This window comes from Andrena cerasifolii, chromosome 9 (genome assembly GCF_050908995.1).
Source record: "Andrena cerasifolii isolate SP2316 chromosome 9, iyAndCera1_principal, whole genome shotgun sequence".
NCBI lineage: Eukaryota > Metazoa > Arthropoda > Insecta > Hymenoptera > Andrenidae > Andrena > Andrena cerasifolii.
The window spans coordinates 8,813,136-8,837,955 of NC_135126.1; the positions used below are offsets into that span (position 1 = coordinate 8,813,136).

At 44.1% G+C, this 24,820-nt stretch overlaps 3 protein-coding genes across 7 annotated transcripts; 2 read left to right on the forward strand and 1 right to left on the reverse strand.

The window, feature by feature from the left end:
* Positions 1 to 314: 314 nt before the first annotated feature.
* Pu (GTP cyclohydrolase punch) lies at positions 315 to 3,604 on the forward strand. Its single transcript, XM_076820543.1, has 8 exons — positions 315 to 497; positions 985 to 1,167; positions 1,256 to 1,431; positions 1,533 to 1,849; positions 1,921 to 2,067; positions 2,171 to 2,261; positions 2,349 to 2,611; positions 2,704 to 3,604. Exons 2-8 carry the CDS (start codon positions 996 to 998, stop codon positions 2,810 to 2,812), a joined length of 1,275 nt encoding a protein of 424 aa, XP_076676658.1. The 5' UTR covers positions 315 to 497; positions 985 to 995; the 3' UTR covers positions 2,813 to 3,604.
* Positions 3,605 to 9,643: 6,039 nt separating this feature from the next.
* LOC143373130 (GTP cyclohydrolase 1-like) lies at positions 9,644 to 21,671 on the forward strand. 4 transcript variants are annotated; one of them, XM_076820063.1, is made up of 6 exons: positions 9,644 to 10,227; positions 10,814 to 11,102; positions 14,125 to 14,334; positions 17,533 to 17,698; positions 18,513 to 18,629; positions 19,876 to 21,671. In XM_076820063.1, the coding sequence occupies exons 2-6, from the start codon at positions 10,904 to 10,906 to the stop codon at positions 20,003 to 20,005; spliced, it is 822 nt and encodes a 273-aa protein (XP_076676178.1). In that variant the 5' UTR covers positions 9,644 to 10,227; positions 10,814 to 10,903; the 3' UTR covers positions 20,006 to 21,671. The 4 variants fall into 4 exon arrangements, with proteins under 4 accessions (XP_076676178.1, XP_076676181.1, XP_076676179.1 ...); XM_076820066.1 differs by having other exon boundaries at positions 9,646 to 10,227; positions 10,814 to 11,093; XM_076820064.1 differs by lacking the exon at positions 9,644 to 10,227 and adding an exon at positions 10,510 to 10,655.
* A 126-nt stretch (positions 21,672 to 21,797) lies between these two features.
* Positions 21,798 to 24,753, reverse strand: LOC143373129 (uncharacterized). 2 transcript variants are annotated; one of them, XM_076820060.1, is made up of 5 exons: positions 24,008 to 24,753; positions 23,479 to 23,646; positions 23,063 to 23,311; positions 22,791 to 22,981; positions 21,798 to 22,514 (listed from the first exon to the last, which is right to left on the reverse strand). In XM_076820060.1, the coding sequence occupies exons 1-5, from the start codon at positions 24,032 to 24,034 to the stop codon at positions 22,223 to 22,225; spliced, it is 927 nt and encodes a 308-aa protein (XP_076676175.1). In that variant the 5' UTR covers positions 24,035 to 24,753; the 3' UTR covers positions 21,798 to 22,222. The 2 variants fall into 2 exon arrangements, with proteins under 2 accessions (XP_076676175.1, XP_076676176.1); XM_076820061.1 differs by having other exon boundaries at positions 23,961 to 24,753.
* Between the last annotated feature and the right edge of the window lie 67 nt (positions 24,754 to 24,820).

A 24,820-nucleotide genomic window follows, 5' to 3' on the forward strand; every position in this document is an offset into this window, starting at 1 on the left:
ATAAACAAGGTACTCTGAAATGAATTAATTAACGAAAAAACTCATAATTATGCTTCACGAATAGGTAACGCGATTCGTTTCAAATTCTAATATTGTGAAAATAGTTGTTTTAACAGAATAGAAATTTAATAGAAATATTCTTTGAAATCGTGACAAATATAAGTACTAATGGATCTCGCAAATGAAATGCAAATTGCTCAAGGTAAAAAGTTTTTTATCGTTTCACTTGGAATATGTAGTTACTGAAAAAAGAGATTATATTACATAATTTGCAACTCGCTTATAAAATCGCCAAGTTTAGTATTTTCCCAGCGACGTGACGGGCATGTTCAGTTCAGTTTTATCCTATCGACTCGCCGGTCAAAAGACGCAATTGAGAGGAAGAGAGAGAGAGGTAGAGATAAACTTCTCTAACTTTAGCACTGTTTAGCACTGCTACATAGTCCTGGTACGCATCAAGAAAGAAGTCGCAATTCACTTCCTTTATCCTTAATAAGGTACGTACTTAGCGAATACAAATTTTTGTTGGTTCGATTGATTGTATACTAATACAAAACACCACGGTCAAACTTAATTGCGTCTGAAGTAAAGTACCGGCAAAGTGACAGAATAATTCGGCACGTATGTATAAGACGTTCGAAAGTTGCAATTCATTTAGAAGTGCATAAGGCTCGTATGAATAATACGCTACGTATATTCTGAAAATTTTTTTATTACTATCATTGTCATTTACAAAATTATTAAACCACATATAAAACATAGATATACATATGCGTATTTCCAATGAATGATTTCCTGCATGACGTTCGCATAAAGCCTGTTACAGTAAGGTCCCAAAAGAGACTATATCTGATTAATGGTGCAATTAATCGAGAATTTCTACATTATCATGTTTAATACGTGACAGGCATTTGTATTTATAGGTTATTTTTGAAAATATGAAATATAAATTAGTGATAAATTTATAATAATTAATATTTATAGATACTGTCATCATGGCGACCGATAGATTAGATTTCGTGATATTTGGCGCTACGGGTTTCACTGGAAAATATGCTGTGAAAATAGCTGCTGAGTTATCCAAGGAGAAGCAATTAAAATTTGGAGTTTCTGGTCGTAGGAAGCAAGCATTGGAGGCAGTCGTTAAAGAATGCGCACCTGATATTGGTACGACCAAACTTGGTTCTTCCATGGTGCACTCTTCCCTTACGAATGTTCATAATTTAGCAACACATTACGTTTACCGTTCTTTCAGAAAATGTACCTATAATAGTTGCGGATTTAAAGGATGAAGAATCTTTGAAGAAAATGACAGAGCAAGCTAAAGTACTCGTTAACTGTTGCGGTCCATATAGATTTTATGGAGAACCAGTTGTTAAAGCATGCATCGCGACTCGTACCCATCAGGTCGATGTCAGTGGTGAACCACAGGTCCGAAATATAAATCTACATTTTCTAAAATGTATTAACTGTACGTGTTACTTTGTATTAGAATTTTTCGAGCATTTTTTCGTTTCTCGTTCCTATTACAGTACATCGAGAGCATGCAATTGAAATATGACAAGGCAGCGCAAGATGCTGGTATTTATATCATAAGCGCTTGTGGATTCGATAGTATACCGTGTGATTTGGGCATAATTTTTGCACAACAAAAGTTTGATGGTGATGTCAACGCCATTGAAAGTTATCTAAACTTTTGGTCAACTAAGAAAACTAACGACGTTCTGCTACATTATGGCACTTATGAATCAGCTGTTTATGGTGTGGCCCATTCCAATGAGTTACGCGATCTACGTAAAAAGCTGTATCCTGAAAGATTGCCATCGTTTGGGCCAAAGCTAAAGAAACGGTTAGAAACAATAATAACCAGCATGCGTATAGAGTGTTTACCTTTTCTAATATTATCAATATTTCTTTCAGAAGCCTGATCCATCAATCCCCTGTATCCAAGGGTTGGTCTATGATATTTCCAGGAGCTGATAGCTCCGTGGCTATGCGCAGCCAACGATTCTTATACGAAACATGCAAACAAAGACCAGCGCAAGTTAAAACATATGTTACATTTAGGTAAGTTCCATACATAGACTATTGTCGAGCCATATGTAGGTCCAGAATTTTAAATCGAATGTGCATTCTGTGCTAAATGATCTCTTAAATTTCTTAATAACAGGTCCCTTTTCTCTATACTGGTAACTACTGTTTTTGGTTTGCTTTTTGTTGCATTGTCCAAATGCGAATTTGGTCGTAACTTACTACTGAAGGTATGACTTCCTTTGTAACAAAATATTTTGCATTATCGCACCATGAGATCATTAAGTAACTAGCATTCACTTTTTCAACATCTTTAGTATCCCGCATTTTTCTCCGGTGGGTGTGTAAGCCATGAAGGTCCTAAGCTGGAGACTTTGGAAAATAGTCGCTTCTCCATTACATTTAAATCACAAGGCTGGACTGAGAAATTGGCTGAACCTACTGACATGCATAAGGATCCGACAAATAAAGTGCTAATCACCAAAGTCAGTGGCGCTGACCCCGGATATAGTGCTACGTGCATCATGCTATTGAGCTCTGCCATAGCAATTCTCAAGGAATCCGATAAAATACCCGCAAAGTACGTTTATATATTTTGTTTTGCAAATACAGATTACAGATGCTTTCCATTTGCCACTCGACGAAACTAATTCTTTCGTATTATTGCTTTAGGGGCGGCGTTCTATCTCCCGGAGCTGCATTTGGCAAAACATCATTAATCGAGGAGTTAAATAAGAAAGGGATAATATTCGAAGTTGTTCACGCTACTGCTGAAACATAAAATACTTCATACATTTGTGCGTGTAACTTTATTGTATATGGTGGACATGGGAAACTGGGATTCTGCATTTTGGTTGCTTAACTATATTCCACTAGGATACTAATATTTTCATTTTTGTAACTAATATTAATTGTCGAGACACATATTTTTTTAAAGAACTATTTTTATCTCGGTAGACGCATTTAGAACCATCTTCAGAAAGGTCCATATTTTCTATGTAACGATGAAGACTGTGTAACGGATAGTACCAATAGCATTTGTTTTATGGGGACATTAAAACCCTCCCCATATAATTTCCTCCTGAGTTTTGTGATATTGTAGTTTTCCCAATTGGAGACTCCGATAAGTAAACGAAGTATATCAGCTTACACTACTAAATACAAATATTTACAAAAGGAAAAACGTGAAAAGGCTTACTACTTACTAATACAAATTCATGTTAGTTTTTTTTCATACTTACCGCCACAAAATTTACATTTTTCGAGGATATTAATTGCTAACTATAATTTTCATATTTTATAAGTGTTAATTGCATAAAATGTTTATCCTTTTGCAAAAGTTGGTACCGTGGAAATGTATTTAGCTTTCGACAAGTGATGCTGAAACAAAGTATGTTTATTCATGATTGAAAGCAAGTATATTTCGCATGATTAACGCACATTATCTAAATAGTTATATTTATAATTGATGTGTAAGTCAAAGATAAAACTATTTCATTATGTAATACACTTTAATCTATGTTAATAATTTATATTATATTTTGAATAAACTGCATTCTTTCTGCTATGAGAAGTCTTGCATTTCTATTTAAACTCCCCGGTGATTTCCATTCATTTCATTCCTTTACTTCATTGTACTAGTTCTCGCTTTTTACTTCACAACACTCATGGACTTCGGTACGCTACTCAGGTAGCGTTTAAAATCTGGCGAAAATTTTCAGAATGCACAAAATTAGGCTTTGTAACAGGAGAACATGATGTCGAAAGAGGTGGCACTAAGTAACGTCTTCGGAGAGAGAATCGAGGATGCCTTCGAAGCTGAAATTCAGAATACCTCTTTTCGCTTCATGTTCTCCTGATACCTGGGCCAAAATCTGGCAAAATTTTTCAGAATGCACAAAATTGGGCTTTATAACAGGAGAACATGCCGTCGAAAGAGGTGGCACAAAGTAACGTCTTCGGAGAGAGAATCGAGGATGCCTTCGAAGCTGAAATTCAGAATACCTCTTTTCGCTTCATGTTCTCCTGATACCTGGGCCAAAATCTGGCAAAATTTTTCAGAATGCACAAAATTGGGCTTTGTAACAGGAGAACATGATGTCGAAAGAGGTGGCACTAAGTAACGTCTTCGGAGAGAGAATCGAGGATGCCTTCGAAGCTGAAATTCAGAATACCTCTTTTCGCTTCATGTTCTCCTGATACCTGGGCCAAAATCTGGCGAAAATTTTCAGAATGCACAAAATTGGGCTATGTACTAGGAGAACATGATGTCGAAAGAGGTGGCACTAAGTAACGTCTTCGGAGAGAGAATCGAGGATGCCTTCGAAGCTGAAATTCAGAATACCTCTATTCGCTTCATGTTCTCCTGATACCTGGGCCAAAATCTGGCAAAATTTTTCAGAATGCACAAAATTGGGCTTTGTAACAGGAGAACATGATGTCGAAAGAGGTGGCACTAAGTAACGTCTTCGGAGAGAGAATCGAGGATGCCTTCGAAGCTGAAATTCAGAATACCTCTTTTCGCTTCATGTTCTCCTGATACCTGGGCCAAAATCTGGCGAAAATTTTCAGAATGCACAAAATTGGGCTTTATAACAGGAGAACATGCCGTCGAAAGAGGTGGCACAAAGTAACGTCTCCGTAGAGCAAATCAAAGAGCGAGAAGTGGCGCAGATGTTTGCGAAGCCTGCTACACAATCGGCATTTTTTGGCGTTTTTTATTTTTCACAGCTTGGTTTTTCAATTTAAAAATCTGAAAAAAAATCAGGACAATAGTAACAATCATACGTACTTACAGTAAAAATATAATTATAGTGCCAAGCCTGCTTCGATACACAATCGGCATTTTTTAACATTTTTTGGCGTTTTTTATTTTTCACGGCTTGGTTTTTCAATTTAAAAATCTGAAAAAAATTCAGGACAATAGTAACAATCATACGTACTTACAGTAAAAATATAATTATAGTGCCAAGCCTGCTTCAATACACAATCGGCATTTTTCAGCATTTTTTGGCGTTTTTTATTTTTCACGGCTTGGTTTTTCAATTTAAAAATCTGAAAAAAATTCAGGACAATAGTAACAATCATACGTACTTACAGTAAAAATATAATTATAGTGCCAAGCCTGCTTCGATACACAATCGGCATTTTTTAACATTTTTTGGCGTTTTTTATTTTTCACGGCTTGGTTTTTCAATTTAAAAATCTGAAAAAAATTCATGACAATAGTAACAATCATACGTACTTACAGTAAAAATATAATTATAGTGCCAAGCCTGCTTCGATACACAATCGGCATTTTTCAGCATTTTTTGGCGTTTTTTATTTTTCACGGCTTGGTTTTTCAATTTAAAAATCTGAAAAAAATTCAGGACAATAGTAACAATCATACGTACTTACAGTAAAAATATAATTATAGTGCCAAGCCTGCTTCAATACACAATCGGCATTTTTCAGCATTTTTTGGCGTTTTTTATTTTTCACGGCTTGGTTTTTCAATTTAAAAATCTGAAAAAAATTCAGGACAATAGTAACAATCATACGTACTTACAGTAAAAATATAATTATAGTGCCAAGCCTGCTTCGATACACAATCGGCATTTTTCAGCATTTTTTGGCGTTTTTTATTTTTCACGGCTTGGTTTTTCAATTTAAAAATCTGAAAAAAATTCAGGACAATAGTAACAATCATACGTACTTACAGTAAAAATATAATTATAGTGCCAAGCCTGCTTCAATACACAATCGGCATTTTTCAGCATTTTTTGGCGTTTTTTATTTTTCACGGCTTGGTTTTTCAATCTAAAAATCTGAAAAAAATTCAGGACAATAGTAACAATCATACGTACTTACAGTAAAAATATACTTATAGTGCCAATCCTGCTTCGATACACAATCGGCATTTTTCAGCATTTTTTGGCGTTTTTTATTTTTCACAGCTTGGTTTTTCAATTTAAAAATCTGAAACAATTCTCTAGTATGTGCCCTGATAACAGAAATGTCTCTGATTTTTTTCAAAATTTGTCATCCCCTAGTATAGGAGAAATTCGGCAAAAACCTGATTTCCTATTTTTGCCCTTTACTACCCTCCTTTAGTATACCTCTTTCCACTTCATGTTCTCCTGATATATTGGCAAAATCTGGCGAAAATTTTCAGAATGCACAAAACTGGGCTTTGTAACAGGAGAACATGCCGTCGAAAGAGATGGCACAAAGTAACGTCTCCGGACAGCAAATCAAAGAGCGAGAAGTGGCGCAGATGTTTCGAGACAGTGACTGTTCTGAAATTTAGTATACCTCTTTCCACTTCATGTTCTCCTGATATATTGGCCAAAATCTGGCGAAAATTTTCAGAATGCCCAAGACTGGGCTTTGTAACAGGAGAACATGCCGTCGAAAGAGATGGCACAAAGTAACGTCTCCGGACAGCAAATCAAAGAGCGAGAAGTGGCGCAGGTGTTTCGGGACAGTGACTGTTTAACGAAGAGACGCAGAATTTTCGAACGCCTCTTGAAAGGCCTGCGCCTCTTATTTGCAACTTTAAGGCAAATGATTAGGTTTTTTCAGTTTCTTTAATTCCTATGATGTTTTGCTGTACGTATAAACATTGAAGATCGCATAAAACACTTATTTCATGATACCTCGTCTGTGGTTGTATACATGCAGAAAATTTCATCGAAATTAGTTGACGTAGCTATAAGCTACAAACACTTAAAAATAGCTGAAATCACAGTTTCCGGCCTATAATTGTAATAAACATAAAGCTTTTATATATTTCGATACCTATCGCAAACACGTGTGCCTAAATATCTACCCATTAATTACCAACGGATGGTAATACGATATTTGTCTTTGTAACTGAATTCCACTTTGTTCCGAATGGAATGGAACTTCAGTATTGATTATATCAGATACATATCGATAAACAGAATCACATAAGATCCTTAAGTTAATCGCGATCGCCCAGGACACGGTGAATACCATGGAAGTCTCACGAATCTCAATTTTTTTTCGACCGCGGACCAGAACATACACATTTCTCCGTGTCACTTCTCCCCGTATCCATTGCATTTCTTTGTTATTACACGCCCTCGATATCCTACCACTCTAGAGATTTATATTCCGAGCATATTGAATGTCAACGAAGCGATATTGGGAGAACGATATCCAGTGTCTGCGCAGGGTGAAACGTGAATGTAAAGTGCTAAAATATCATGTGTCTGTGAGGATAAAACACGCGAGTGGAGTAGATAGAGTAGACACATATATGGTTATTGTATAGAGTTTCTGGTTAGCTTGACGCCGTCGTACAGATGGCACTCGAAATGCAAATCTCAATATCTGCCTTTGTTGACATAAATGAGGATAGGATAACGTAGCTATAATTGAACGGATCTAAATAGATTCTGGATCACGCCGCACGTGCGAGTAATATAACTAGCCATACAGAAGTAATGAATAAATTGCACCAGGATATTACTATAGATAATCATGTTGCAAGCATTTGCGATAACACTATGTGGAATACGCAGATCGTTAACCCAACCGTAGGTACTTACTGTCACCAGATATAAGCTTACGATACTCTACTCGTCTTCTGTTAATCTGTTATTGTTATCAATACCCGAAAGCACGGCGATCGAAAGAGTTACGCTCCGCTAACTCCTAACGCAATGCGGAAGAGATATTCGTCTTTCACTTTCATGGCTACGGAAAAAACGCGTCACAGATTATTCGGGGTAGATGTATTCCTCGTGCGCCTATCATCGTACGCTCCTACAACGTTGATTTGCTCCCGTGCTGTTACGTGAGAATGGCCTCGGATTCTTTGCCGATGTACACAATACCACGCTTTTCAGCGCGATCGCCTTTCCTTCTGTTTTTCTTCCTTTTCAACTGGATTACGTACCAATGCAAAACCTCTTCGCGCTGGTTTAGGTCCCAGCTAACGTTAATAAAATCGACACGCTGGTATTCCGCTTTGCAGATCCCGCAGAGCAACGTTAATAATCGAGATCTTATCATCTAACGTGCTCGTTAATTAAACACTGCCTGATATATGCACGCGTCAACGAGAAGGTGTGTGCATTGTGCATTGATTGCAAGTAACGAAGGTCAGTCGAACTCGGACGAGTTTCAGTAGCGCGACTAGGAATACGGGACGCGAGCCCCGTCGATACGGCTTTCCGCGCTTTTACGCAGCTTGATAGATATGTTAACGTGCGATGGAAAGCGACGCGATTCGATAACCTTCTTCCTTACCGATCGCGTAACCTGAAGCAAAGGGTTCGCGCTCGAATGTCCATTCATTATCCCGTGGCATAAGGAAGTATTTAAAGTTTCCCTTTTTATGCTCCAGCGGTACACGTTGAGCATGATTCGTTATTAACGTGCCTGTAAAGAGACACCGCTGTCGGTGTTTCGAGAGCATGACACGATTAAATAGTACGTACACCGTGAAGTCCGTGGCGGGTAGAAGGAGCGAGAAGAGGGATCTAGATCTATTATTACGGAGTATAATAGATCCACCGTAACTTCCATCGCTCCACTCTACCTGCGAGTCCTTTGTAACCTAATAGCCGCGCCGGAATATCACGATAACCTTATCGACGTTCAAACTTAATTACTGCAACAGGGAGTGGCCAGTTGATGGCCGCCATCATCACTTTAATCACTAATGGCACCTATTAATTGCTTATAACAACAGGTGTATATAATGGATCGCCGATATCACGTTAGGGGGCTATCCTCCGTGACGCGTGCGTATCTTTTGACTACGCGCGATCTTAAATACTGCACGTGTATTCCTGCACTTTCATTCGCTGGGTACACTCGTCATAAATTTCCGGGAGATGCATTAAGTAACTTCCCCGAAACACGTGTTGCAAAGAAATGAGCTTCTCCTTAACTCCGCGATCTCTTCTGCACCCAGCGCGTATGTGACTCATTAAACGTATACTCGGGAAGCCAAGCGCGCAAGGTGCATTAAAAGGAGGAAAAGGGAAACGCTGGAGAACCGGTCTCTCGGGAATCACAATGACGTAGATTCTGTCTGGCGAATTCTGAAAAACCCCACGAGGATGGAGGCCTCCTTCCTGTTGCACCTAGCCTGCCAAATCTCTCCCTGTAGACACGCATTTCTACCGAGTCGATTAACCCAAAACCGCAACGATCCCTTCTGTTTACGAGACAGCCGATCACCGTAGCCATCATAGTCCTTCGCGTGTCGTTACGTCGCGAGAATCTGTCATTGGTACACGGTTCAATTTTTTGTTTCCCCCCCTCGCTACGCGATTACAAATCGTAATTATTTTAAAGTAGCGACAAGTACCTACGCTGAAAGCGTAACCGTGTCGCGCCGACCTCGCCGCGAATCAGTTAGACATTACCGACTACGTTTTCCGCCAATCGGGGCGCTGCCTGTCGCATAAGAGCGCCCGTGCCCGTGAGTCGGTGAGTCCCGATATCACGCCGCGTAGCCGACCGAAAGCTGGGTATTTCCCTCTCGAACGCTGTAGCGGGAGGATCACCGGCTGGAGGGAGAGAACTCTCACGTATGTCACTCTCACCGTCCGCTTTGCATTCTCCCCGATATATACCGAACGCGACGCGACGCGCCGCTGGTCAGTCGCGTGAGATTGCTTTTCGGAGGGTCGTGTGCCGTCGATGTCGTGACGCAATCCTTTCGATCTCTTATTGTCGCTGGATAGGTGAGACGAGGGTGGACGGGTAGAAGCGAGTAGGGAAAATAAAAAAGGGAAAAGATCGTTCGGTGGCGCGAAGAGGGACAGACCCGCCGAGACAAAGGCGACGAGCACAGTGGGAGAGGGACGAGGACGGAAGAGCCATAGGGGACATTCGCACTCTCCATAGTCCCGTCGGTTCAGTCACACTGCGTCAGTCGACTGAGCGACTTCGCGGCCCTTCCTTATTTCGAGCTTGTTCGACGCTGCCTCTATTTCCTCCCGTTTCTTTCTTCGTTTCTCCGCTGGCGTCACGCGTCACCGGCGCACGTTCCTATATCGTCTCGCTTCTTACGTCCCACTGGTTTTACCGAGCAGGCTTGCCCGCTCGAGCGTGTCTCGCGTAAGAGAGAGAGGAGCAGAAACGTCGGTGGACGTTCAGCAACGACGACTGAGAGCACTGGACGGACCTCCGCGGGGCACGCGTGAAACGGCTGATTAAATCCGACCGACAGTAAGTCTCATCAAGCCCCGACGCTCGAACCCGATTCGCTGAAACGTGCCCGTAGCGCGCTACACGCGCATCGATCGCGGATCACGTGGTGTAGAGGCGTGCGATCGTAACGCGCTTTTCAAACGCATCCCGTGTCGCGAGCGATACGAAAAGGCGCGATCGTTTAAAGAACGAGTTCCCCTCCCCCTTGATCTGTACGAAAACGATGCTCGTCGAGGTCCGTGCTGGCGAACGATGGTTCTTTCAAGTATATACATAACCGTGGGCGAACCGCGCGCGTTTAAGGCAACGATGCCCCATGGTAAATGCAAGTTTCCTTTCTTTCTTTATCCGTACGAAAATGATGCTCGCTCGATATGCGCTAGGGAACGCTAGTTCTGCAAAGTGATCGCTGACAGCGTTAGAACCCCGGGCGCGATGATAAATACGTAAGTCGCCAGAGTGACGGTTATTGTCGCAACACCAGCTCGATAATGTGTTATTGTTACGAGCCTATTGTCGCTGCTTAGTACCAACCCCAGCTCTTTAATCTACGTTTGTTTTTCTCTCTTTTCGTTCCGCTAAGACGCTTCGAATCAATTTCCAGCTAGATCGTCTGCCGGTACTTTTCTGTGACGGGAAGGGATCCGGAGAAACGGTGTCTAGTTCTGGAAGAGGCACAGGAAGACGGCCAGTCATGAACGGGGTTAACAATCAATGCGGGAAAATCAAGGACTCGAGCATATACGACGGCGAGGATAATCGCACGAATATGGTGATAAGGAAGCCAGTTCCTCTGAGAACTGTCTCCTGGTCGGACAGCGTCGAGGAGACCAACCTGGATGTGCCAGGAACGCCCAGGACACCGCGTACCTCTACCACGCCAGGTATACCGCGTAGGTTGAACCAATTATATTCTACGATTCATCCAATAGAAAATATACAGTGGTTTTTAACACTGACGCGGGTGTTGTTGAATCCGATATCGGGACGAAGTATTATTCGTTGTTTAATCGTTTGGAATATAAACGATAGCCGTATATAATACACTAGCGAAGATAATTGAAATAGATACGTACTAGATAAGTAGCCGTCAGTTTTTATGGAGGCTCGCGATGAAAGTGCTGCGTGCTACAAAAAGTGACGAGTCGGACGGTCGCGGTTTCCTTAGTCGTTGAAATTTGGCGTGATTTACAGAGGCCGCTCGTTACAATAAAGTTCCGCCCGCTTTATTCGTCACTTTCATTGTTCTTGCTCGAGCGAGTCTATCGCCACGCACTCGGCCGGCATTTAATTTTATTTCGTGCACCGTGCCGCTATCGTTGAATCGGGCCGCGGCCCGTGAAAACAATTCGGGGAGTAACTCGCCATAGTTCTCGTTTCCGGGTCAATCTTACCCGCTGATCTTAAAATGATAAAAAGCCTGGGAACTGTTGGGGTACAGTTATGATCGTACGTAACGCATAACTGTAACGTTACAAATGTAAGATCCCCGGCGGCTTGGCTATCGACTTTCCGTGGGAAAACGCCTTCTTCTTTAATTCGGCGGGAGAAAAGGGGGGAAACTCCGTCCTCCTATTCACCACGAAATCGACTCTTAAAGTGGGCACTGTGTAGAAGAAATCTCGCGACAGATGAATCGCAATTCATTTCGGTATACGTAGCTTTCTTTAGGGGTTATTCTTAAATTACGTAAGCCTTTTTTGGGGGCGGGGGTCGCGAATTTCTTATGTTTTCTTAGAAGGAGGGGGGGAGGCGAGTCAAGTAGCGTCTTACGTAATATTTTTTTTACCTAATTTTCAATAAATACAAATTTTATCATTAATGTTCCAGAAAAGTAGTTTTAGTTTAAATTTCCCGAAACCGAATTAAATGAATGGCGGACGAAAGAAAGTTTACACCTTTTAAAATCGCACAAATTTTTTAGAATTTGTCCAAACTACTTGAGCTTTTTTTTTAGAAGCTGGAAGGATTAGTAAAAAAATAGTAAAGGTCGTTTTTTCAACATTTTTTTCCTCTAATAAGAATTAAATCCAGTTTGTAGATTTAAGTAAGTTGTATACATGCTGAAAATGTCATCAAAATCGGTTAACGTTACTCTGAGCTAGAAATGCTTAAAGATCGCAGAATAAGGTCGAAAACCGCTGATTTCGGAATTTCGCGATTTTTGAATTTTCATTACAGGCTCAGAAAAAAGCTGGAAAAACGACCTTTACTATTTTTTTCGCTGTTCCGACCAATTACATTTTTTTCAACCCGACGAAATGCGTCACTTAGCAAACTAATCCCAGCTCCTCAAAAAAACTCCAGTCGTTTGGGCCAATTGCAAAAAAGGTTATGCGATTTTAAATGGTGTAAATTTTCTTTCGTCCGCCACCATATATAAACCTTCAAAAGAATTTTAGTAACTAAAAAATTAAATGTAAAAAATATTACGTAAGTAGGGGGTTGGAATATGAAATCTTACGTATTCTTATACTGGAGGAGGGAGGGGGTAAGAATTCGCCAAAATTACCCTTGCGTAATTTATCGGCCCTTATCGAACTCTCAGCGGTACAACAAAATCCTGAGTTCTGCTCCGGAGACAGTATTAAACCTAATATGAAATTCTGAATACCAAAGAATGAATGAAATATCGAATAATCGAATTCCCAAATGAAACATTCACGTGTGTCTCCCGAACTACGCACGGTATCAGCCCGCTGATAGATCCCCTGATTATTTTCAACAGATTGCGCCGAACGCGCAGATGGACTCCACGGAATCGAAGTCCCCGATAGTCTCCTACCGCGCAAACGTAGTTACTCGATTCAATTACGCGGATACGGTTCATTAGCGAGCGATGGCTTAACTCAGTTCCCTATCGGTGAATACGTCAGTCGCAGCCTCGGCGGCTGGACCCTTACGCGCGCCCGCGAATAAAATCCGCGCGCGAGTCCAGATTACAGGCGCGTGCGCGTCCCTCGCCGATCGGGCGTTATACAAGCGACATATGATTTCTGCCAATGGAAAATATCGCTCGCCCGTCGCTCCTCCGGCGCTGGCTCTCTTTGAACGGTTATGCAACGAGTTCGGGAACGCGTGCCCCGACCTCCACGCGGGAACCGGAGAGGAGACGGGCGTCGCGCGCCGAGATCCCGTCGATCCTATAGATCCCGGGCACGGTCGATCGAAACGCTCCGCGTTTATTGATACGATCGTTCGCGCGCGTTAGACGAACAGATAAGAAAAAAAAAACAAAGCAAGGGAACCGGTTCGAGGAATTCGTAATGAGCATCCGCGTTACGTTTCGTTGTCATCGATACCATTCTCTCCCGCGAGGGCGTAAGCGCAATTGTAGCACGATGTCGAGCGCGCCGGCGAATTGCTTTTTAGATAATGATCTATGAATCCAGCTCCTCGAACCTCGCTTGGTCGTGGATCCAGTGACGTCTCGTATACCTCTTTGCGACGAAAGGCGAGTCAAAGGATACGTCGTAGTAGTCGGCGGAAAGTTTATCGATGTTTACGACCACAGCGATCTGGACCGATCCAAAAGGGACGCGGTTATCGTTACCACACACGGACGTATCTGCTTGACGCGAATCTTCCCGTCGCCGCGGGTCATCGCGAGCGATAACAACGTTATTGCTATTCGCACGCTCACTTTCCTATCCTAGCGAAAAATCGGACTGGGCTTCAGAAGCGCGGCTGCGACGAGGATTCTGAATGGGAATCGCGCGCCCGTGTGTTCCAAGCGCTCGCGTCCGTTGTACGTTCCTGATAATGCGACACCTTGCGCGGCCTTGATAACGGTGCAATACCCTTCTGGTAGATAACGAAACGGTCGGTTAATCGGTTGATCGATCTCGCGGATATTTGGGTGGTTTGTTACAAGGGGCGATACAAGAGTTGGAAATATTTCTCTTGTTCCCGCAGGTCATGAAAAATGCACGTTCCACCACGATTTGGAGCTGGATCACAGGCCGCCCACGCGCGAGGCACTGCTTCCGGAGATGTCGCGGAGCTACAGGCTACTTTTGGGCTCCCTGGGCGAGGACCCCGATCGGCAGGGTCTCTTGAAGACGCCGGAGCGCGCAGCGAAGGCTATGCTGTTCTTCACGAAGGGATACGACCAATGTATCGACGGTAAGTCAGCCATTCTTTCCTTCATCCCACGAGGGCGAAGCGAACCTTGCTGGACCTGTTGGAAGAGCGTGGCGTTAGAAGTGGAAGTGGAGATTTTACGAGAATTCTTAACTAAAAGGATAGCTTAATTAAATAGGAGGGCGCACGATTTTGAAAGAAGTATCGAGCGATAGAAGATACAAGCATCGAAGTCGGTGCCTAAGCAGCTCCTCGAGGATCGCGGGAGCTTCGGTATGCTTGAGGAATATTATATAAAAGACACTTCTGCGGAAACGAAGTGACTCAGAGAAACTGGAACAAGGGGGACAAAAAAAATTCACGGACATTGTTTGAACGTTCTCTCGTAACGCAACGATGGTAATGTCGCCTTATATAAAAGGAGTTACAACTCCGTGGAATGTGCTAGTAACGTGTAAGGTCGGCTTCGACCGTGCATGTAGCACGCATCACTCTGATTATTTATAATCGTTCACTTGGAAATCATCGGTTATCGCTTGATTCCAGGGAAAGTTACGCGAGTCTGTTTTGCTGCGATTGCAATTAACTGCTGCCAGCGCTGGCACGAGCAACCCCGACTTTGAGTCCGCGCTGCACGTCTCGAACGAACGAAGAGACGCAGGTTTTTTAAGCGATAAAAGGAATCTACGGTTTATCGTTAAGAGTAAAGGCGGGGTCGTTTCTTAACCGAGATGTTATCGGATCTCTCCGTTTATTAGGGATTAAGGAGAGCATTCGTCGGAATCAATTTCCTCGAGCGGCGTAAGAACCGAGGAATATGTGACGGCGGAATACAGCTACTCGAGTAAAGTACGGCACTTTTCGCTCTATCTGTCGCAGCGTGCTCGAGACGTCCGTCGGAAAGAAAGAGGAAGACTTAAGGACAATTGAAAGAGAAAAAAAGAGATCGTAAAGCTCGCGATATAAATGGGTCTCAGGGACGTGCAGCGGAGCCCGGGAAGAATACCTTTCACCTTTTCCTTCCATTTGTCCCGTACGAAGTACAGCTGCCACTGTCCCTACGCTAATTACCAGCCCGCGGGTGACGAAATAAAATGGAATCGAAACATCGCGGCAGCCGACGATTGTACTCGGATCGTTGCACCCAAATCTCAATTTATCGTGACGCAATATTCTTTTATGATCTCGTCATCGGATGCTTCAAGGTCATCGATAGTCCCCAAAGAAATCGTTCAATTGGTTCGACGCAATCGGCTTAAGTAGACCCCGCTATCTAATAAATAGCACGAGCCTGCACGTCAGGAGAAATACGCAGGGCAACAGCTACAGGTGGTGGTGAGAGGCTTTAATTCACTTCGACTTAACTCCCTCTCCAATGAAACTGCCCTATGGATAAGCCAGGTTAACGGCAGTTCGACTCGACCCAGTGAATCTGAAACGAGTCGAGAGCCACTTTCCTAGAGAAAGCTTGGCCCACCCCCGTCGCTAACCACCCTCTGTAGCACTACCCGTGAAACCATACCACCTCCTGCTCCGACAATTTCTCTTCGGCCTTTCCTTCTCGTCGATAAGCTTACTCGAATCCCCACTGGAAATGTACACGTATATCTCGACCATAGAAGCGTCTATTTAATGAATTTGAATAAGCTCTTCCGCCGCTCTGGGCAAAAATGATTTTTGCTGTTCTTTATATCTATACTTACATAATCGTTGTGTCACTGATTCATCACCGTCCAGCCAAAACCGCTGACCCTGGAAACATGAAATTCGAAGGATATATTCCTTTTGCGACGTAGGTGCTGGATAAGAAGGGATTTTTTGATATTCCAACCCGAAAGAGGTAAAGGGGTGTGAAATATGTTTTCTCGGACTCCTTATTAATTCTTAGGCCCGATTAGATGTCAACTTGGTTTTTACTTACAAAGGTTACCCACACAAATGCCTAAAAAACAGATTCAACATTTTGCCCTAATCAACCCGTAAGGGAGTGAAAAGGGGTGAAATGTGCTTCCACGGATTTCTTAAAATCTTTTCGGCCCGATTAAATATCAACTTGATTTTTACCTCAAAAGGTTACCCACATAAATGCCTAAAAACAAATTTCAGGATTTGGCCTAACCAACCCCTAGGGGTGGTGGAAAGGAGTGAAATATGTTTTAATGGAGTCCTTTATATCCCTTAGGCTCGAGTTTGCTAGATTAATTATAAATTTCGATACTAAATCCAAACCTGTATTACCTACTATTTTTACCGCTTTCTTTAAAAGACAGGATTTGTTGGCCCGGGATCTATGAAATTGAAAGAGTCAATCGAATCCTGATCGCGTGGAATCGTCCAGATGAAAAATTGGAGTACTCTGTGCTCCCTTTGAGCCGCGCACAAAGGTGGAGGATAGAATAGAAGGAAATTGCCCAGGACTTGGCGTTGGGGCGGGCGCGTGCGAAAATAGGGTAGTTTCGAGATTTATTTCTGAAGAGAAAGGGGAGACTTATCGCGGCATTATGCCACCGTATTAAGGGTGTCTCGATGGATCGTTTCTTCTCCCCATTTCCCCGGCGCTCTGGTTACGTATGGAGAAATACAGCTGGCCTGTACGCGGATCCGTGTTTCATCATTGTCGGTCATTGCGAAGGTGTTTCTTGTTAAGGTTGCCGTGGAAACCGTGGAGAGCACCCTCCATTACCTACTCACCGACACCCACCAACCACCGATCCATACCTACACTCCACCACTAGCACACGGGCTACAGTAAGTAGGTCAATATCGAGTAAATCACAGCCAGGATCTGCGAGGAGGACCTTAAACCCACGTGCAGGATGTTCTTTCGCGGAGCAATTTAAACGACACTGCTCCGCTATTCCTGTGCGTTTATACAGGCTCAGGCTTTCACCCCTTGGATTAAAATTCCTTCGCTTTGTCCCCCACGCTGAGCAGACACGTACATTTTACGATACCTACACGATCCAGCAACTGTTCTCCTCACCTTGAGGGTGATCGGAATAACTGAACTGAATAGTCAGTTCGTTAATAAACGTTCAAGTTTGTCATTATAATATTTTAGCTTTACCATTCAGCTTTGTCAGAAATTTAGATTCTGATTATATTAAAAAAAAAATTTTTTTTAGTATGAGGCACATTTCGTGATCCCAGAGTTTATCGTTCGAAAGTTTTTAGGCGACTGACAAACACTCAAACATACTATGTCCGCTTTGTATATTAAGATATTCTTTCGCTTTCCAGACATTATCAATGACGCGGTGTTCGACGAGGATCACGATGAAATGGTGGTGGTGAAGGACATCGAGATGTTCTCCATGTGCGAGCACCATTTGGTACCATTCTACGGGAAGGTCTCGATCGGCTACTTGCCCTGCAAGAAGATCCTGGGCCTCAGCAAATTGGCCAGGTAATAGAGAGTTTACTTTGTTAAAAGCAATGCCAGCTGGGGGCTGAAACTCCGGGCGGCGGTACAATTAAACCCTCCAGAGTCGGACGAGAATCGTCCGTGGATTAAGACGGGCAATACACCCTCGCAGAAGAGATGGGAATTAATTGGGCTCGTCTGTTACCTCGCGCTTAATCGAGCTGTCATCGTTCACGCTCCTTTGTCGCGCGCGGCCAATGCTGCCTAGCACTTAACAGCGATATCATTCAGTTGAATCGTTGAATACACCCACGCCACCATTCCGGGCTGTATCGATTCTTTCGATCCTCGAGAACACGATGAAACGTAAATGGAAAGATAGCGCGCCTGTGCGATACAATAGCTCAGATTCTCATGCAACGAATCTTTTTCTCTTTTCCTTAACCGAGTTACTTCGGCTAGAATGACCTTTCCTGAAGTGGCCGTGAGCCGAGTGCAGTCCCGCGGGGCATGCTGATATGCCGGGTTTCACAACATCCAGATAACAAATTGCATCGGCCGGTAGTCACGGCCTTGATCAAAGGAATATTAAAACGGGGAGGAAAAGAATACCGCGGTGTCCGATCGTAGGCACGCCGATCACTTTCACGCGGACGCCAGGCGATCGACCGGGCGTCCGCTTACACGTTAAGCATCGCCCGCGGTGATCCAAAAACGGCGATCTCGTCGCGAACTTAACATCAGCCTTCAAACGGCCAAACTGCCTCGTAGATTCTCAAACATTCGATTCCTCCTCGACTCCTTGCGCCCCTCTCGCGGTCGAGCTGATTCACCAAACACGTGTGATCCTTTACAGAATCGTGGAGATCTTCAGCCGGCGCCTTCAGGTCCAGGAACGTCTGACCAAGCAGATCGCGGTGGCGGTTACCAAAGCCGTGCAGCCGGCCGGGGTGGCTGTGGTCGTCGAGGGAGTGTAAGTATCTTTCTGCTCGCGGACGACTGACCCCGACGATTTCCCAAAGACGTTACGGCGTTGGGAAAGGATTTGAAATCGTATATCAGGCGTCGCGGTTCCGCACCTCCCGCGGTTTCGTTTCAACGCGCTCGGGGGCTTGAGCAATAGTTTTCGCAAGGACTAATCGCACGTAAGAGCGCGACCTTGTGCTAATAAGGTGCTATCTCTCGCTGAAGAATTGTTAGCGCATTCTCTTGCCGGGGAATGCAACGTTCCCGAGTTACACGCGTGCCTGGTAATTGTAATTCCATCGCGCGACATAAACGAATCGATCGGCGATATCGCGGAAGGGCACGTGAGGCCTCGTATCCACGGCAAGCCGGGATTACCGTCGATCGGATCGGTATTAATATTAATCCGTCCGTCAATGGTAATTCCACTGATCGTCGCCTATAACCGTCTTACCCAACTCGTAGGCGATATAACGAGTGAAACTGGTTCGACGAGGAGGGCAAAAAAAGGGGGGCGTTGTTACATCGTAACGAAGGCCTTCGGAATCCTCAATGATGCTTCAACAAACGCGCAAGAATGGGAGACCGATAATTAGATCAATAATCGTGGCATGTTCTCAATGCTAATCACTCTGCTCCTTTTTTTTTGCATGCATTACCACTTATTAACAGGAGCAACCTCTACTTAATTGTACGTGAGCGAACGTCGTAGCGCGTACTAATTACAATAATCTTCGACTCTCGCGTATCAGATAACTGTACCCTAGACAGCGTGGATCATAAAAATATTCAATGAGCATGAAGTTAATTGGGTAATGTCCTAATCACTCTTGAGATACTCAGTTCTTTTAGAAAAAAAAGCCTCTCCGAAGTCATGCGATGCGGTCGAGCCGCCATGCCCCACTCTCGCGTTATCATTTTCCCATCCATAAACATCGGTTACGTCTGCGTTTGAGTATGCGTAAAGAGTTTAACGCGGAGACCAAGGGAGAACGGCGAGACATCGTTGGAAGCGATGGAGAAGATAAGAAATGAGGATTCACTTGGATTGCTTGAAAATGTCATGATTACTCACCACAAAATCGAATATCTCAAGAACGTCCTAGGATATGCGTAATTATATTCGTAAAACACGTATATCGACGCGTAGCGAATCGATTGCTCCAGATAACGGTGACCGATTAATTATTCAACGTGCGGCAGCGTTGGTGGAATATAGACAGCGAAAGAAAAATGATATATCTGTGTTGCAGGCATATGTGCATGGTGATGAGAGGAGTGCAGAAGATAAACAGCAAGACGGTGACGTCGACGATGCTGGGCGTATTTCGAGACGATCCAAAGACTCGCGAGGAATTCCTGAATCTGGTCCACAACAAGTAAACTTATCTGTACTACTCTTCGACACGATTCCTGTCCCAACGTTTCTGCCCTGCTGCTACCTCACTGCAAGAGACATCCGAAAAGGAAGTCGATTCGGTGACGTGCTTGCCTGTACCACCCCCTTAATCATTCCGTAAGGAGAATTCTCTTTGCTCGATACAGACCAGCGTGGAAAGAATAACTGTATGGCTCGATAGCGTCGTCGTAGAGCCAAGATAGCCCTCAGGATTGTCGAACGACGTTGCCTAAGGCGTCCTCGAACGGGACGCTCTTAAACTGCTGATCCGAGTGACACAAAGACAATACGGTAGCTGCTTGCCGAAGCTGTGCATGAGTTCTACCGACAATAATTACTTCTGACAAAACGAGGGAGCAGCCACTTTCGTTTTTATCACGGAGTGCCCAGAACTTACGCACCGTTTCAGAAACGCGGCCGACGGCGGGGATGCTCGAGAATATGGCCGATGCCTCTGATAATGCTTCTGAATATAGATTCGATAACATTACCTCGCTGCTGGACCGGCTGTAACTATAATCGTTCGATTGTTATGCTTTATGGATACTTTGGTAGTGTTGCTAATGTATATTCGGGCGGAAGCATCCTTTGTCGAGCAGCCCCGTCGTCGGCGAGAGTTGAAGTAATTCCCTAACGAAGTTTCGCGAACGGCGCGGACCGTACCGTCGCCGCGGGGCACTTTCGGCAAGCCACCTCATATTAGCGACAATACATGTATTTTAAATTTATAACTAACTATCCCGGCCGCAAAGTGCCGGCCGCGACACGTGGCGCCGATCGAGAAACACCGATAACGCCTGTTACGTTGCGGAGGCGTGCATACACGCCGCGAACGGACGATAACGCTTTCGATTCCATTCTCCGTTCCGCGAATTGTAAAACGCCCCAGCCATACGTTTTGCAACGCGGACACGCTCGTTGGTCTTACTCTGCGTTTAAATAACGAGTTCTTTATATGATTGTAATCTCTTTAAACGATTCTAACGACGGACCAAAGTTCTACGATGAAAGTAAGTGCTCCGACGCGCAACGTTCCAGCCATACATTGCGCGCCGGTAGTATCCTGAAAAATTCTCTGCAGCTCGTGCGATGAGATTTCTGTTAACGCGTTAGCTTTTCAACAATTTATATATCATTTTTACGGAGATAATTGCCGGAGATATTCTATTCCAGCATGAAATCCTTGGTGAAGTAATTTCTGTACTTAAGGAAGGTTTATCGTTGCGTATCTTACTTTGAACGTTCTGCACTAATACGCCGCATAGCGGCTGGATTATAGTCACAGTTTCATTTTAGAAGCCTGCCCAGGAGCGAGAAACAGGACCGGGAGGTCAGTGAATGCGAAACACTTGTTAACAGGCTCTATGATTTTCTGTGGTACGACTATGGAACGATAGAAATATTATCTTTTCGTCGCGCATCCATTGAGCTCCCGCGAAAACGTACAGACACCGACGCGGCTCGAGATATTGTATATCGACTATAAAGGTTCAAATCGCTGCTCCGTAAATCCTCGTTGCAGCCTCTGATTCTATTTTGCCACATTTGGAGACAATGAAACGATATCTTAATGTTATTTATGAGAATGAATGTTTAATATTTATAATATTTTTCTGACGATGTTATATAAAGTTATATTTATACTTTCAACACTGCGTCATTTTTTTTATCACCTTCGCGCTGTCGAACGTGCTCCAAATTCGGAGACGCAGAATTGCATTTACGGCGCGTGAGTCAGGCGTCAAGAATACAAAGAGATCCCCAAAAAGCAGAGTCCATACGCTGCTGCAGACTTTCGTAGCCGTGCGAAGGATATTTGCAATTCCCATTAACACAAACTTGTCCTCCTCCGCGGACATACTTCGATTTTTACGCTTCATTAAGGAAATGAGACGCCATACGTGGCATTTCATCGCGATGACGTATTCCACGAACGCGGACGAACGTCATCGAATTTTCCGTTTCTTTAACACCATGCTATTGATCTTTATAATCAAACTATTCCGCAGGAAAGACTTAGCAATGACGTTATAACGAGTACCTGGAATCTATCCCACGGAAACGTACAGCTTCTACTTTTCAGCCGACTCGTTGCTGCAATGTATTAGAAGCACCCCTCGCTCGAAATCTCCTTTGCTTATTTGCATAGCGAGTTCATGAGTTCCCTGGACTATCCTCGAATGAAAGACCAAGCCAGCTGGTCACCTGCTGAATCTAGGACACCGCGGTATTTCGATCTTCTTCATCACGGGCGAGCCACAGACCCGCGGAACTGCCGTGTCGTTGGATACGTGGATGTTCCCAGTGTCACCCTGATGGAGCAGGAAGACCATGCTGCTGTTCCGGCTTTTTACCGCGGAGCAGCAGGGGCTGGCGCAAGGTCGCTTCACGATGCAACAGCTCTGCTTTCGGGCGCCGTTTTTTGCGCCCGCGGTACGCTGGGCAACGCAACCTCTGGGCGTCGCTTCCCTTCTGCACGCCGCGATCGGTTCCCTGGGAATGAAACTTCGGTGAGTCAGGATCGGCCTCGGTTCGATTAGATACCAATCAAGCGAAATATCACGCTCTTTTTACATCGAATACGAAGGATTATTGAAACCTGGGGGCAGTTAGCGGGCATCCAAGCGTGATACGAAGGCCGTTCCCATTAAGTTTCCTTGTTTTTATGCTCGGTTCCACGTAGCACGCTCGCCCCGATCATGATTCAGCTCTTTTCTACTTTTCTAACAGGTGCTCGATAGGGAGGTAGGAAAGACAACGAAATCTTACGCGACGGATCCTGGACATGGCGCGCAAGGGGTGCAACAGGGGATGGGTGGACAGCGGAGGACCCTCAGTGCCTCGACGTTCAATGAGGAAACGCCTCGAAGCAGTGCCCGCTGGATCGCGTTCTCGTACTCGGCACGTTCCTTCACGATTCGCTCGTTTTCTTTGCGAAGCCGTGCTATCTCGGCTTCAAGCTGCTCGAGTAGAATTTTATATTTCAGAACAATACAGTTTGCTGAAGCTTGAGAATAGACACGATAGCAGCTCTATTATACCTCGAGCTCGCGCCTCATCCTCTCCTTATCTTTCGCCATCGACTGAATAGCTGCGTCCGTGCAGATGATCTCCAGTCTTCCAGTCTCCAGAAGCTTCTCTTCCTTCTCTTCGGTATCTTGAGTCAGGTCGTCGGGACCGATCTTCGAATCTTCATAGCTTTTGTCCTCCGCCTCGTCCTGATGATCTTTTTCGGTGATCTCCTCTACGACTTGTTCCTGTACTTCGGTTTGGGTGGCAACCATTTCCCCCTGTAACAAATATATTTGCAATGAACGAATGTTCCATAGCCTTACGCACCCCTGCGAGGCAGAGGGGACACCTTTATTCCGGTCGAGCCTATTGCGCAGGTTTTAAAACCCCAGAAGCCGTAGGGCCTGTTTTATAAAATATTATTGACCCCGGAAAAGAAACTCACCTCGCGATCCTCACAGTCTGCCAGCTTCTTCGTCAGTGCGGCGATCTCGCAAGCTCGCGCCTTCAGCTCTCTGCGCAGGGCTTCGATGTCGTTTTTGCAAATGTCCAGCTTGTTTTGCACGATCCCGCTCCAATGTTGAATACGGCCGAGTATGTCGATGAACATCAGCTTTTGCAAAATTAATCATCGATTTCACGGAAGAAACGCGAGAAGGAAATTAGAATTCGTGACCATAGACCAGAGTGCTGGTCCAAGCTACTATCGTACGGAAAACAGATCCTCGAAACAAACAAAAAAATGCCAGAATTGCTCGTTTTACGAAATTGGGAGTTTTAATGGAAACCACTAGTTTCTTTTCGTTACTCGGCCTCTCGAAGTGATACGAATAATTTTTGTAGACTTTTAATTCATTGTACCCTCGCTATACACTCCCCATAGTCGTCCCAATTTCATGATGGTTCTACTTGCGTGCGGGGCTCAACCTTTGAATCGTGCTCAAAGTTCTCGCCTAACGTGGCCAATGCTTTACCCGCTTCTTGCAAATTCTGATGCACATAGTCGATCACTTCGTCCACCTTCTTATCTCTGCGTTTACAAGATACTAATTACATACATTACGCGAGCCGCTACGTTTCTCCAGCGCCCGAGTCGGGGCGATGAAGAAGTGACTTTGAAAAAAAACGTTCCTCTTCCAACAAAAAAACTATATCTTTAAAATACATGTACAGTATATATCGTGGGATACACAGTCTATCACAATTACAAAGTTTCACAGGTGATTCGAAAGAAATGATACTTGTACCCGGTTGGTCCTGCCAGTTGCGATAAGCAGACACAGCACGGTCCACCAGAAGGTACAGTCTTTCCAGTTTCCGTTTTCAAAGCGGACTCGCTCTCAACCACCGCGGGAGCAGCCTCTTCTTGGATCTCTTTCGTCGAACTTTCTGCATCTTCCACTTGCTCGGGCACGTCCGCTCCTCCTAACAAACGATCTTGGCTCTTCGCGCTCGAAGTAGACTTACGGACTGGCTTTCTCAATTTAAGAGTCTTACTCGACGGTCTGCGACTTTCATCGGTCGCTGTAAGTAATCGTGTATCGTTAATCACGGTTAACCGTTTCGCTCGCTCGAGTTTTATACATTATTACCGTTTTTGGGTACGTTCGACAACGAGCGTGGCATTTTCGTTCAATGGATGCATAAAGTAATCATAATGAGAAATAGTTGGCGGAGGACAATTGACCGGTTAATTTACACATAAATTTTGAAATGCATATCTGACAAGTTCCTATGAAAATAAAGATGTATGGATGTTACTCTAACTATCATTTGTTTCCCAAGCT

Coding starts and splice junctions, on each gene's coding strand:
- Pu (XM_076820543.1), top strand. CDS start 996: ATGGCGACCGATAGATTAGATTTCGTGATATTTGGCGCTACGGGTTTC. Junction 1,432..1,532: donor ATGTCAGTGGTGAACCACAG/GTCCGAAATATA, acceptor TTCCTATTACAG/TACATCGAGAGCATGCAATT. Junction 2,068..2,170: donor AAAACATATGTTACATTTAG/GTAAGTTCCATA, acceptor TCTTAATAACAG/GTCCCTTTTCTCTATACTGG.
- LOC143373130 (XM_076820063.1), top strand. CDS start 10,904: ATGAACGGGGTTAACAATCAATGCGGGAAAATCAAGGACTCGAGCATA. Junction 11,103..14,124: donor TACCACGCCAGGTATACCGC/GTAGGTTGAACC, acceptor TTGTTCCCGCAG/GTCATGAAAAATGCACGTTC. Junction 17,699..18,512: donor GGCCTCAGCAAATTGGCCAG/GTAATAGAGAGT, acceptor GATCCTTTACAG/AATCGTGGAGATCTTCAGCC.
- LOC143373129 (XM_076820060.1), bottom strand. CDS start 24,034: ATGTGCATCAGAATTTGCAAGAAGCGG. Junction 22,982..23,062: donor GGATGAGGCGCGAGCTCGAG/GTATAATAGAGC, acceptor CTACTCGAGCAG/CTTGAAGCCGAGATAGCACG. Junction 22,515..22,790: donor CCATGTCCAGGATCCGTCGC/GTAAGATTTCGT, acceptor TTTCATTCCCAG/GGAACCGATCGCGGCGTGCA.